The following is a 13,236-nucleotide window of genomic DNA, read 5'->3' as shown; positions in this document are numbered from 1 at the left end:
TTATCACAAATGGCGGTGAAAATTGAATAAATAGTCATTTGTATATTTTTTTAATAGAATTTTTTAAATGCCCTGCTGTGTGTTCACTCTTTCTATGGTTTTTTTTACATGATCTGAAATTTAGATTTTTATTTATTTATTTATTTATTATATTGTTTATTAAGAGACCCAGTAATCAGGACAATATCAAATCTCAAAATCATCATCACGTCACTAATTCATGTTAAGATGATTTTACTGACAAAAAAAAAAATCCAAATTTTAATAGAGAAAATGGATAATGATCCATCAAAGCATCAACCAATATTTGAATGCAAAGCAATGGACAAGAGATCAGGATTAGATCCAATTAAAAAAGGTTAGATGATTTGGCATCCACAGAACTAGTTGAAAAGATAAAATATTTTCTAATTAAAAATAAATAAGATGAGATTTTCTTATTTTATTTTTATTTTTATTTTTTTAATGAAAAAAGAAGAAGAAGAAGGAGGAGGAGGAGAAGACTTTTTCGGCTACGCTGGATCCTGAGAGAAGAAAGCCCGTTCGGTGCTGCCGCCGCTCGAGATGGTTGAGACCAACGAGGTTGCGCTGGATCCTGAGAGGAACGCCCATTCACTGCCGCCACCGTTCGAGATGGTTGGGACCAACGAGACGGCAATGGATCCTGAGAGAAGAACGCCCATTCGCTGTCACCTCCGCCCGAGATTTTGGAGCTTCTAGAGTTTGTGCGTTTATCGCATGTGGTACGGGATGAAGATGGATGGGAGAAAGATGAAGGATGGAATAAACCACGAGATGAGCGGCGTCCCACCGATTTGGTGGGATGCCCTCATCCAATTTTCAAGGATGGGGGCCATTTCCATCGAGACCCATCAGGGAAGCCAAACAACCAGATGGGCCTATAGCCCTGGATATCCCATCCCCATCCCAGGATATCCAGGCTGCCAAACACTACTTCATATTAGTGGAGCCTTTCTTTATTATGCCATGAATTATCCATTTCATTTAAAATAAATTCATTGGAGGGAGAGGAGTAAAAGGGAGTAGATGCTGCTCCCATCTCTCATGTGTAAAAGGAGAGGGAGAGATTATTTCTCAAGAGGCACTTATATTTGCATGTGTTTTATTTTTTACTTTTGTTTTTTTCCTTACTCAGTGACATATCTCTCTTTGCTATGTGATGGTTTATCATCTTTATTAAAAACAAAAATCATTAAAATTTTAAGGATTACTTAAACATTTAGAAAAATCAAGGGGCTGTTCATGTAATCCCAAACTTCTCAGGGACTTATTCTTACTTTTCTCCATTATTAAATGGCAAAAAACATAGGGTTGTATTTGCAAAATAAAATTCAAATGGAGTTTTGAGAGGGCTCTCAAAGGTATCCGTTGCGGCCCCATCTCCTTCGAATCGTGTGTGCGTCCCCCCGAGAAAGAGAGCAAGAGAGATGCTCAAGAGCCGGGGGAAATCGACGGCGAGGAAGCCGCTCGCCAATATCTCCAACGCCGGCAAGCGCTCGAGGCCCGGCAAGAAGAAGGCACCGTCGGCGGACGGGGACGATGGCGGTGGCGCGATCGATCGCCTCCTCCTCGCACGATCCGCCCTCTCGGATCTTGTCGCTCAGGTTCGTGTAGTTATACGAAACCCTAGATCTGTTGAAATGTTCTGGAATACAAGCAGAAAGCCAAGGGTTTTGTTCTTGACTTTGGAGAATGAACGAAACCCTAGATTTGCTTTCGTGATGGTAATGTGCAATGGATTTATTTGGATAGGTGATTCTTGATGATTGAAATGTGACTGGTTTTTTATCTTAATAGGAATCCTCAATTTTGCTTTTGTTTACATGGATTGTGTTGTTGCCTATGTTTTCATCAAAGACTGTTTTTCTTGATAGATTTCTTGGGTAATTCTTGGTGATTCAAGTTTCTGGATAAACACTGAAAGATTTGATTTTTTTTTTTTTTTGGGAACTATTAGGGCCAAAGATGCAAAATTAGTTCCATGGTTAGAGGAATTGATCAGTGACCTCATCTTCAATTTCTTAGTTTGGTGTTTGAATCATTCAAGTGGGTATGACTTTTATTTTACAGTGAATAAGTAGCCAATGTGACCAAAAGAAAGTTATATGAACTTGAATTTGAAATTTCTCTTGCTCCATATTGCTTGGTTATAAGAAAATAGCTGATAGCTGATTTGGTGAATACTATTGGTGAAGTTATTTCTGCTTTTTGTTAATGTCCAGTAATACTAAAACACATCCCATGAGCATGGATGGGTGATAACCTTGGTTGATTTTCTATCCTGGGTGCTATACCTAGCACCTTTATCACTGTATTTATGCTATGATCTGCCTCGGCTGTTGATTTTTTTAACCTGGATGTTGTAAAATTATGAAATTTGAATGGTTCCAATTGGTTGATGTTCATTCAGATATTTGTTGGCGTCTGAATTATACTTTACACAGGTGGATGAACTAGTTGCTCAAGCTTTGGGAAATAAGACAATCAACAAAACTGGGAGCCAGGTTGTTGAGTCTTTCAGGAATGATTTATGCACTATCCATTCCTCGCTGAAGGTACTAAATCATTTGTTCTCTTGGAACTGTTTGTTTGATTCTAGTCACGGCCATGCCATGGAATTCTGAAAGAAAGCAAACGTTGAAATTAATTTATTGCCTAACTCATTGTATTTTAATTTAGGCATGGGTCCCAAGACTCCAGCAAGCATTTGCTGAAACTTCAACAGAAACTGAACATAAGTCCAGACAAACGGCCAATGTTTGTTCTGCTTCTTCTGAATATGGAGAAAGAACTGCTCTTTCCCCTGATGAAAACAAAGACATGCTTGAAGTTTCTCCATCGCCTCTTGTATCCTGGCGTCCTGGTACCTGTACCATTGATTGTGGAAGACAGCTGTTTTTGCTTACTCCGCTGCCAAAATCAACATTGTTAACATCCAAACGACCAGGTTTATTAAGATCTACGCTTACAAGAACCACTATTGCAGATCGCCATGTCTCCCATGGAATCCTGGCATTGACAAATGGTGCTAATAATGCTGATGACAGAAGAGTAGTGGAGGGAGTGGCAACATCATTTGAATTCTCTAAACCTTGCACCAATGCAGGAAATTCAACAACAGACACTGCGCTTATGTCTCCTTTGATCATCTCAGACCAGAAGATCACAACAATTTCTGTTTCCAAACTAACTCCATGCTTAAAGAAGACATCACCAAAGACATGCCAGTTACTTCACCCGACATCTGAGGAAGATGATATGAGCAAGAATGGAGGTCCTCACACTTATGACCCACCTAGTGACGAAGTCATCGACAATCTGGCTTCTAAATATCAAGCACTCCTTGGATTGCAGACTAATTACAGTCATGCAGGCCGAAGAAAAGAGGTAGATGAAAGCCTCGATTGGTTCCTTTCACCCCCAAAGACATGTATCTTAATGGAACCATCAGATGGGAAGCTGATTCCTACACCAACAAATGTCATTGCACTTGCCACTCCTATGTGGAATGGTTTTGAGAGCACATTCAAAAAAACCAAAAATGTTGGTGAGAACACACTAAAGAGGGAGCTGTGGACTAAATTCGAAGCTGCAACAAGTAGTGAGTTGCATTTCAATGCTTCTGTTCTCCAAAATACAACAAAGAAGGGGTTTCTAGACATGCTTGAAGAGGTCTCTTGAATCTAGGGATGCTCTAGATTCACATCAGCATCTCTCATTTGTTGTAAACTTGTTGTTTCATTTGATGTTCAATTAGTTAAAACTTTAGTTACTGTTTCAAATGATCAAAATTCACCTTTGATCTATTTTTGAGAATTTACAAAGTTCTCTCCAGCAACGCAATTAATCCTATTGATGTGTATGCTTACAATGTTAAGTTTGTCTAGTACTTATAATTATATTTCTATTTTCTGGTGAGTTCTAAAGTAACTCAAAGTTCTTATTTGAGTTTGTATTAATTGTCAAGGTTTTTAATTTGATCTAGAAAGTAAAAAATCTTTAAGAACATAATTAAGATAATAATAACTTATATATAAATCCTCTATAAAAAAAAAAAAACCCAGCAAGACCCTTATAATAATAGAAAATTAATTTGAAATTTATATTATTTGGAGGATGTTTCCGAAAAATATCTCTATATTTTGGTACAAGTACTAATCCGCCGCGATCTGAAAGAAAGCGCGAGCTTTGCTTTAGGGCGACCATGGCGGAAGGGGAGGAGAGGCTCAGCATATACAGAGCGACGAGGCGGATCAAGAGGAGTGACAACTCGATGTATAATGCTCTCAGGTCCATCTACGAAGACTCCGTCTTCGTCTCCGAGATCGCCGCCCTATGGCCGGAGCTCCCACTGGTCGCAAACCTACGATGTGGTCTCTGGTACTCCTCCCGTTTCCATTCTACTTGCTACTTCAAGTCCACTGATGGCCACACCAACAACTGGGCCTTCAGCACCTCCCGCCTCAACCTCCACCTTGCCCGCCTTGCCGGTACTTCCTGATCCTGTCCCCCGCTTTTACTTTGGTTGCAACGATTTCGCATTGATGTTGTTATGTTTTTTTTTCGCTATTTGATGTGGTTTGGTTGAGAATCATTAGGTTTTTTTTTTTTTGGGAAAAAAAATTGGATTTTTGGGAGATCAGGATTGTTTGCTTAAATTGAGAAGTGATGATTATGAGACGTTTTCTAATTTTGGCTTTAAATTTGACCTTTTGTTACTTGTTGAGAAATTTTATGGAAAGCATTAGGGTTTGGATTAAAAATTGGGTATATTTTATTTTTTCATTACAAGTTTGTTCATTCTATGTTGAAGTGGATTAGAATTGAGTGTTCATGATATTAAATTCATCTTTATATGGATAGGACAGAGAGGAGGGTGTATAATTGTTGATTCTACACGCAAGGGAAAAAGATTTCCAGATAGCATGTCAAAAACCATACCTATCTGGGCATGTGTGTTGAATAGGGCTATTGCAAAACGTTTGCAAGAAAGAGAGAGCAGAAGAGAATGTGAATTGGTGAGTTAACATCATGCCTGTGAAATTGAGGTGGGATTTGTTTTATGTGTTGCCTAGTTTATTGTGTTTTCTGTGACAACCATGTATTTGTGTAGTCTATCGCAAACATCATCAAAACATGGTTTTTTGGGTTAAGTGTTACAACCTATTGATTCCTGAGACCAATTTGCTTGTAGTGTCGAGGTACCTTGCAGTCTTCGTTATCCCATAATGTTTCTCAGCCAACAAATAGGAAAAAAGGCATTGTTTTCTCTTAGCCGAATAATGATTCTTATATTCTTTAAAACATCCATTGTAGGAGCCAAAACCCCCCACATAATACAAAGATTATCTTAAACGTCACCACTTCCTTTTTGATGGCATTAACTAGTTCCGTGTGCCACTGGCTTATATTTGGAAACATTCTATTTAGACACTTAAAAACTTGCTGTCGGTTCTATTTTAGCTTGCTGAATTTGACGCCAACAGAATTTCCTTTTGGAAGTCATTGGAGTAATTTTACAGCTGTGTAATAGAAGTGATTGCCTTGTTTATGGCTTCACTTGCTGATTGCTTTATAACAAATCATACATGCATCAAGGCAACTTGAGGACGCAACAGATGAGCTAGAATAGAAATGCAGAAATCTTATGCGTGAATGTGCATATATATGCGTATATGACAGCTGATCTATGATTTATGGGTTAGTCATGCTGTGTACTTACAAAATGCAAGAAATGTATGATGTAGTCTCTATGTGAATAGCTTGAGAAGCCCTATGTTCCATCTATTATTTATTTCTACAATTGGTTTTAACAAGACAATAGTGCAACGTAGTTGACATTTTTAAACTGACTCCAAATGGTACATACTTAGTCTAGACAGAAAAGTCTTGTTACTATGCAGGGTTCTGTTTTGCCAAATTTGTGAGTTGTGTATTTGCAAAAGAAATTGTTCTGGCATTTGAGCTATATTTTGAATCTGCAGGATTCGGAAACCAATGCCAATAAGACCACTGAAATAAGGTCTACCTTTTCTAATTGGGATAGCTCTTTGCATCTTCCTTCATGGGTGCCTAATAATGAGGAAGCCGCTATTGGGGATCGTCTTGAGGAATGGACTGGGCTGTTGGAAGGTTGTGGTGCAGATATTGATTCTATTGTCTCTGTACTGAAGAAGCCCCTGCGCCCATTATGGATTTCTCAGAAGACACTTATTTGGTTGAATGAAGTTCCTGAATGTGATTCTTGGGATTTTACACCTCTCATTCTCATTTCGGCATCTGCACCAAATGGAACATCTCAGCAAAGAACTACCTCAGTGTTCAGCTGGCAGTACATAGCTGGAGCAGGAGATGATGAAGAAAGCTGGGCAAGGGGCTTATCGCCCAAGTTATTCTGGGATCATGTGTTTGATCTCATTGATTCTGGGCCTGATTTATGCAAATCAAAAGTCGCTGAAATTGTTGAGAGGGAAAGGGTTTATCATGCCCATAGGGGTGCATTTTCTCCCCAAGTTACAGTCAAGCCTCAGAAATTACTGGTAAGCAACGGTGATGCTTCACATAAAGAACTCCAACTTACAGACTTTGAATCCTCTATGAACTCCATGAGCGTAAGATCTCCCAGCGCAGAGGGTTCTCTGTCTTGGGTAGGGTTAACAAATGTTGCAGTGACCTCAACTTTGCATGGTATGGCAACAAGTTCCCTTGCTTTCTTGTGCAAGTACTTATAATTTTGTGTCTCTATGTATGGGTGTTTTTTTGAAAGCCTCATCAAATTTAGCGCTTTTTTACATACGTCAGGAACTTAGAATAATGTCTGTATCAACTATACAGTGGTTCTTTACTATTATTCCAACCTATATTGCAGACTTTGCTTGAATGAAATTGTCTGAACTCACGGGCCACATCCAAAATTTTAAGATACTAAATAAACATATGTGGCTATACTCCTGTACATGAATTAGTTTAAAAGATAAACAAATGATGAAGGATTTGGTTAGGGTCACATTCTGTGTATCTATTTTATGTTAAACGCAAGAGTTGATAACTAAATCACAAGTAAACAATTCATAAGACATCTGGTGTCTATGGATAGTGATGAACATGAATATTTTTGTAATTTGGATTTCTGCTGCTAGAGACATTGAATCTGTTTCCAAAGATGCAGTGGGAAAGTCACCATTGGCACCTTTTATTGCATTTGTAATATTTGTTATTTATTTTTCTCATTATTTTTCAATGTTTCATATTCTGTGATATTCATAACCCTTTCCTTTGTGCAGTTGCAGCTGTGTCTGGCCATGTTGATTGTGTATTGAATTGTGACAGCAAGCTATCATCTTTTAGCTTTCTAACTGCTGATATGTACATGCATCTGCCTATCGTGGTACAACGCAGACTGAAATATCATTTCTCAAAAAGCTCTTTTTTTGGTGGTAATTATGTATACTGTTGCTCTTTTTTTACCATCCTTCATATTTCCTTGCAGACATCAAAATTTGACCGTTTTTCCATAACAAACAACCTCCCTGCAGCAATCAGCTTTGCAAAGTCAAAATTAACCCAAGGGAATAAATTACTTATTTGCTGCGAAAATGGTAAGCCCTATGGCTTCCTCAACCCAATATCTGTTTCTCACATACTGCAGTAATGAAAGTAATATCCCATGTCTTTGTTTGCAGGAGAAGACATTAGCATATGCGTGTGCCTTGCCATCTTAACCTATTTATTTGATGAGCAAGGTAATAAAACTCCCAAGAACTCGTCGCATTGTTTTGTTTTTCTTGCCTATCATAATGTTTGGTTACCATATATATTATGATTATTTCGGAATGCTGATTTTGGATATTTCTGATTACCCTCATTACCAACAAATTTTATTTATGATTTCTGATTGAATACATATGCCCTTCTAAATACCTATGCTGAAGTAAGCTGTTCCTGATATTGTTTTGAAAATGGTATCAATTTCTGGATCTACACTGTTTGTATGCAATTTCTCACATGGCAGTATTTGTTATTTTGATGAACAAATTTTGTTTTTTAGGAAAAATAAATCACACATCTTGTGTTTAATTTTCTCAATTGAACTACACAGACTAAATCCTTGCCAATTAAAAATTCAAGTAGTTAATACGAAAAGGAACACCTAACAAATTGTTTTGCAATGTCTTACAAATTTGTTTCTTCTTATCAGGATCATTTGATGGAGGAAAATCTTTCATGCATTCAACAATTACTAAGTTGGAAATGAGGCGACGACTAGTGTTGATCTGTAAGTTTGCTGTGAACACAAGGCCATCAAGAGGAAATCTGAAACAAGTATTTGCCTTTCTAAGTAAAGAAAGAGACCCAGTGATGTGTTTGAAGTCTGGCTGCCAACAAAGAGAAGAAATTTTGTGAACCTTCTTTTTGATGGATTAAACAACCGTGTATCCATTGTGTAAAATGTTGAGGAAAAAATAGTTGAATAATTTAAAAAAAAGAAAAAAGAAAAATGTCTTACTTTGTATAACATATAAGCTTATTCATGATGCAATTCAATGTGATATTTGCCTAACTATGAGCAACCGCAGAGTTACATTCATATCATTTTTGAACCTTTTTCTTTTACCATATATATTATGATATATTATTCAATGACACATATCCTTTTAATTTTTTTTCTATTTTTATATCGTTGTAAATTCATAAATAATATGGGTAACAAAAATTTTATTCGAACAATAACTAAAAGACAAACACAATTGTCAAAACAAAATCTATATTTAACAAGATATGCAGAGAGAGCAACATTAAACAAGAAACTGAACAGAGAATTCATACTTAGGTTTGGCAGAACATTATAATGAAAAATTATAGGCATGCCTGAAAGTTAAAATTCAGTACAGATATTCAACAAAACTGAATCAACCTCAAGCTGTTAAATTTATAATAATAAATAATAAAAAAAAAAAAACATCATTCCCACTTTGCACAAACATAGTTCAAAACCTACAAAGAAGTAAAGCAACTCAAAATTCCAAAACAAGTTGAGAAGATGGCTCTGGATCCTACATGCAGCCATTGTTGCTGCTTGAAGAGATCTCACTTCTTCTTCCCAGCCTTGGCAGCATCTCCAGCCTTCGTCTGAACATCACACAGAATAAGAGTTAGAATTTTTCTGTGGACAATGTTGTATTGAGGACATATTCATTAAGACGTGCAATTGCTGGTAATCAACTCACCTTCTTGACACCACGGATCTTCTTTGCCCTGTTCTTTCTTTCCTTAACCTGCTTTCTTGACTTCTCAACCTTGGTCGCAAGACCATTCTGTTAAGCATAGAATTTTGAGTATATCAATGTATGTTCCTCCAAAAACAAAAAATATCGGTCAAAGACTACAGGGTATTGCGATGAGAATAAAGTATAGCAAGATGGTTGCCCTCAAATATTTCTTTTTGTGCTTCTTCTACATGGTCTATATCCTAAATGTTTTATTATTGCTTTCTCACTTGAATCACAAGAAGAAAATCATAGAGGTGTAATAACAAAAGCATAGCATTCTTTTTTGCATCTTCCCTATTCATATTTTTCAATAGCTGCTTACTCTCGAGTAATATTTAATGTAGCAATCAGTGAAGCTTTTTAATGAAATATTTTATGAGCAAGTTGATGAAAATCCTCAGTATGGTATCGTGAAACATGTTGAAGGGAAAATAACCAGTAACCCTGAAAGCATTCTTCCAGTTTAGGACGACTTGCAAATATTATTCATTAACATAACTAAATGCAACCCTGGTGCAACATTTTCATTATGTACTGACACTAATAGCAATATCTATAGATGCACTGAATGTCAACCCCTAAACGGATGTCAAACCCTAGACCGATGCCAAAGCCTAAACCGATATCTATCTTTTAAAAATTCAGCAAACTTCAGACACTTAATGACTTAAACCCACAAACTCACTTGGATTAACCACAGCTACTAGAAAGTCAACAACTTTGATGGATGATGAAGTTATATCTATAAGGTAAGCAACCAAAACAAATAAATAAATGAATGATAATAATAACAACAATATTATTATAGTCTCCAATAACATTCGTCGCATTCCTAAATTTAATATCTCCAATTAAAAAACACATTAATATCATACTTTATATTCAAAAAAAGTTCCTGCCAGAACAATATTTATATACTTCTATAATGTTTCATGGGACATCTAAACCCAAACAAGGATCCTTAAAGGGTAAATATCATGTTGATTATGGAAGATGTAGAAGGAAAAAAAAAATAATGTGGGGATGAAGTCAAACAGTACTTGCAAATTTCTCATCCATTCACACAATGATCAATTACTTTATCTAACAACCCAATTCAGAGACACAACTTTTAGAACATAAATTTTTTATGGGCCAATGAACCGAGATACTAAACAACCATGTTTGGAACTAGTTAGATGAGCTGAGGATAAATGGATAAAATGGCATGCCAATAAATTTAAGCCTGCCTTATCCCTACCTAATCCTTGTCGGATAGAAGGAATTTGACATTTAAAGCTTTTTTTAATCGAAACCTAGTTTCAAGTTAATCCAAGAGTCAAATTCAGGACAACAACTTTTATGCTGGGATTATCTCTGACTCGAACAGTTTCCAAGGGTTCATCAGTTCTTTACCTTAATTCGAACTTGGTCATAGATTACTTATGAAGGGATAAAACTCTTCAACACATGAAATCTTCTCACACTCATGGGGGAGTCAGTTCCCAAACAAAATTTCCTACTTTATACACAATCTAAACATAGGCATTCAGATTAATATTACAATCACATTGTCCACTTGATTCCACAAATGACATTTTATTCAAGACATGTGAAATAACAAAAACCAGATCATAGACATAACAACCACCAAAGACAGCAAATTTCAATGTGTTTCACGCATCTCTCAGATGACAATTTCTTACTATTGGCAATGAAATTTTGTTATGGCATAATCTCATTGAACATTCAAGCAAGCATAGTGACACATGAAATAAAGAGTTAAATCGTATATACAGAGATGAAGTAATGATAAGCAAAGCACTGGGTTTCCTAACAAACTCGATCCAACATTATGAAAACAAAAATAGAACAATGCTGAGATTCAGATAATGTTCGATTTACCCTGATGAGCCGATACTTGGGCTCAAATTTTTTCGCACTGTCAACGGAATCGTAAATCAATCCAAAGCCAGTCGATTTCCCACCTCCGAAGTGAGTCCTGAACTTGAAAACGAAGATCGAGTTCTCATCCTTCACCTCGTACATCTTCGCCAATTTATCCTTCAATTCCACCTTCGATAACAAAAACCAAAAGGATCAAACAACCGCCCAAAACCAAAATCAACTACAAACCACAAATCCATCAAAAATCACAAACCTTGGAGACATTGGCACGTCCAGGATGCAGGACATCAATGACCTAAAAACAAGTACAAACCAAAAAAAATTAGGGTTTCGAGAAAATGAATCAAAGCTTAAAAAACTTGGATTTTGCAGGTGATTACAAATTGTTTGCGCGAGAGAAGACGGTTGGTCATGAACTTCCGAGTTCTAATGGTAAATGCGGGCAGCTTCGTATCCGCCATTGCTGTATCTTCTCGCAAAGCTCCGCGCCGCCGCCGCCGCAGCTCCCGCCGACGAGGAGGAGACGGAGATCGAGAGACTGAGAGCGCGGCGCGAGAGGCAAAAGAGTGAACTTTGAATCCAAATGACAAGTTATATAGAAACCCTAACCCTAAAAGACAGTGATTTCATGGGCCGTTTTGGCCTTTAATTGGCCCAAAACTTATTGGGCTCAGCCCATAGTTGAGTTTTAAAAATATATTATCATGATTTATAATATCTATGACAATGTAATAAAATTAAATTTAGGATTACTATCATTATTAATAATTTATTTAGATATATTGTGATAAAAGAAAATGATGTGATTGTACATTTTGAAAAATTATTTATTAAATTGATTCAATGTAGAGGTCATATTACTAATTCTATAATTGAGTTAAAGTTTTTAATTGTGACCCTTTTTAGCTTTAAGATTGATAAATTATTAATTAATGTTCGTAATTTGGGATCTATGAATTTGATCGATTGGAATTAGTTTAAATTAGAATTACATGACATCATATAAATATTATGTGACGATATAACTCAAGATTAATGATTTAAGCGTGCATCCATATTTTTGTTGCTTTTACTTATCATTGATAACTATTTTTAATTGAAAGATAAGTATTGCTCTCTCAATCAATCAAGCAACATGGAACAAAATATAAATATATTTTTATAAATTTTTATTTTTAAAACAAACATATATTTAGTAAGAATTTTTTAAAAATTTTAAGATTTAAATATCAAAATAGTCCCTTTATTTTACGTTTTTCACCCTTTTAGTCCCTCTAATATAAAATTCACCATTTCGGTCCTAGTATTTGCACATTTTCATCTTTTAACTATAAAATCTATAATTTTGATCATCATATTTACATATTTTCATCCTTTTTAATCCCTATAGTTTATCAGCTGAAATGACCAAAATGGCAGATCCATTAATTGGAGGACCAAAAAGATAGAAATATGCAAATATAAGGACCAATAAGGCGGATTTTATATTAGAGGAACTAAAAAGACAGAAAACGCAAAATAGAAGAGTCATTTTGATATTTTAACTAAATTTTAATAAATATTTACTACTATTTAAGAAGAAGAAGATAATTTAAAAAATGTTTATTTTTATTCATATTAATAAAGCTAACTCTATTATTTTATTTTATTTTATTTTTTACTTTATATTCAAGTAATACAACTCAAAACGTGGAAGAAATCATAACAAGTGTTCATCAATCCCACGTGACGTGCATGTTTTAAATTCTTTTGAAAGTGAGCTTAGAAATAATTATTTTCCTTCCAAATTGAATAAAACATTTATTTTTTTCTCAATGTTTCTGCAAAATCACAGTTAATGCCTTGTTTATTTATTATTATTTTTTTTTTTTATAAAATTGATTACATTATTTTACTATTTAATGAAAAATTCGAACTCTTACCTCTCATATGGGAATTCCGTATTTTATTGTTAGGTTACACCGGTCAGTTATAATATAATACATCAAAGAAAAATTTTTTAAGAAAAAAAAAACATTTATTAAAAAAAAAAATAAAAGTAAGTTTTGAGAAAAGGAGA

General features: G+C 35.5%; 3 protein-coding genes across 4 annotated transcripts; 2 read left to right on the top strand and 1 right to left on the bottom strand.

Moving 5' to 3' along the window:
* The first annotated feature begins 1,400 nt into the window (after positions 1-1,400).
* On the top strand, positions 1,401-3,850 carry LOC120280276. Its single transcript, XM_039287054.1, has 3 exons — positions 1,401-1,625; positions 2,466-2,576; positions 2,701-3,850. The coding sequence occupies exons 1-3, from the start codon at positions 1,449-1,451 to the stop codon at positions 3,700-3,702; spliced, it is 1,290 nt and encodes a 429-aa protein (XP_039142988.1). The 5' UTR covers positions 1,401-1,448; the 3' UTR covers positions 3,703-3,850.
* Positions 3,851-4,202: 352 nt separating this feature from the next.
* Positions 4,203-8,601, top strand: LOC120279940 (tRNA A64-2'-O-ribosylphosphate transferase). Of its 2 annotated transcripts, none has more exons than XM_039286619.1 (7): positions 4,203-4,511; positions 4,885-5,039; positions 6,006-6,708; positions 7,305-7,457; positions 7,557-7,619; positions 7,704-7,763; positions 8,219-8,601. In XM_039286619.1, the coding sequence occupies exons 1-7, from the start codon at positions 4,226-4,228 to the stop codon at positions 8,422-8,424; spliced, it is 1,626 nt and encodes a 541-aa protein (XP_039142553.1). In that variant the 5' UTR covers positions 4,203-4,225; the 3' UTR covers positions 8,425-8,601. The 2 variants fall into 2 exon arrangements, with proteins under 2 accessions (XP_039142553.1, XP_039142554.1); XM_039286620.1 differs by having other exon boundaries at positions 7,305-7,408; positions 7,511-7,619; positions 8,219-8,598.
* A 243-nt stretch (positions 8,602-8,844) lies between these two features.
* Positions 8,845-11,743, bottom strand: LOC120280017 (40S ribosomal protein S24-1-like). Its single transcript, XM_039286717.1, has 5 exons — positions 11,558-11,743; positions 11,431-11,472; positions 11,175-11,345; positions 9,249-9,335; positions 8,845-9,150 (listed from the first exon to the last, which is right to left on the bottom strand). The coding sequence occupies exons 1-5, from the start codon at positions 11,636-11,638 to the stop codon at positions 9,109-9,111; spliced, it is 423 nt and encodes a 140-aa protein (XP_039142651.1). The 5' UTR covers positions 11,639-11,743; the 3' UTR covers positions 8,845-9,108.
* Positions 11,744-13,236: the final 1,493 nt, after the last annotated feature.

The sequence above is a fragment of the Dioscorea cayenensis genome, chromosome 17 (assembly GCF_009730915.1).
Source record: "Dioscorea cayenensis subsp. rotundata cultivar TDr96_F1 chromosome 17, TDr96_F1_v2_PseudoChromosome.rev07_lg8_w22 25.fasta, whole genome shotgun sequence".
Classification (NCBI taxonomy): Eukaryota; Viridiplantae; Streptophyta; class Magnoliopsida; order Dioscoreales; family Dioscoreaceae; genus Dioscorea; species Dioscorea cayenensis.
This window is presented reverse-complemented; position numbering and strand designations above follow the sequence as displayed.

Excerpts from the sequence above, each read along its gene's own strand:
- LOC120279940 (XM_039286619.1), top strand. The coding sequence starts at position 4,226 with ATGGCGGAAGGGGAGGAGAGGCTCAGCATATACAGAGCGACGAGGCGG. Across the intron at positions 5,040-6,005 it reads GCAGAAGAGAATGTGAATTG|GATTCGGAAACCAATGCCAA; the intron begins GTGAGTTAACAT and ends TTGAATCTGCAG. Across the intron at positions 7,458-7,556 it reads AAAAAGCTCTTTTTTTGGTG|CAATCAGCTTTGCAAAGTCA; the intron begins GTAATTATGTAT and ends ACCTCCCTGCAG.
- LOC120280017 (XM_039286717.1), bottom strand. The coding sequence starts at position 11,638 with ATGGCGGATACGAAGCTGCCCGCATTTACCATTAGAACTCGGAAGTTC. Across the intron at positions 11,473-11,557 it reads TTCTCTCGCGCAAACAATTT|GTCATTGATGTCCTGCATCC; the intron begins GTAATCACCTGC and ends ACTTGTTTTTAG. Across the intron at positions 9,336-11,174 it reads CCAAGTATCGGCTCATCAGG|AATGGTCTTGCGACCAAGGT; the intron begins GTAAATCGAACA and ends TATGCTTAACAG.
- LOC120280276 (XM_039287054.1), top strand. The coding sequence starts at position 1,449 with ATGCTCAAGAGCCGGGGGAAATCGACGGCGAGGAAGCCGCTCGCCAAT. Across the intron at positions 1,626-2,465 it reads TCTCGGATCTTGTCGCTCAG|GTGGATGAACTAGTTGCTCA; the intron begins GTTCGTGTAGTT and ends TACTTTACACAG. Across the intron at positions 2,577-2,700 it reads CTATCCATTCCTCGCTGAAG|GCATGGGTCCCAAGACTCCA; the intron begins GTACTAAATCAT and ends ATTTTAATTTAG.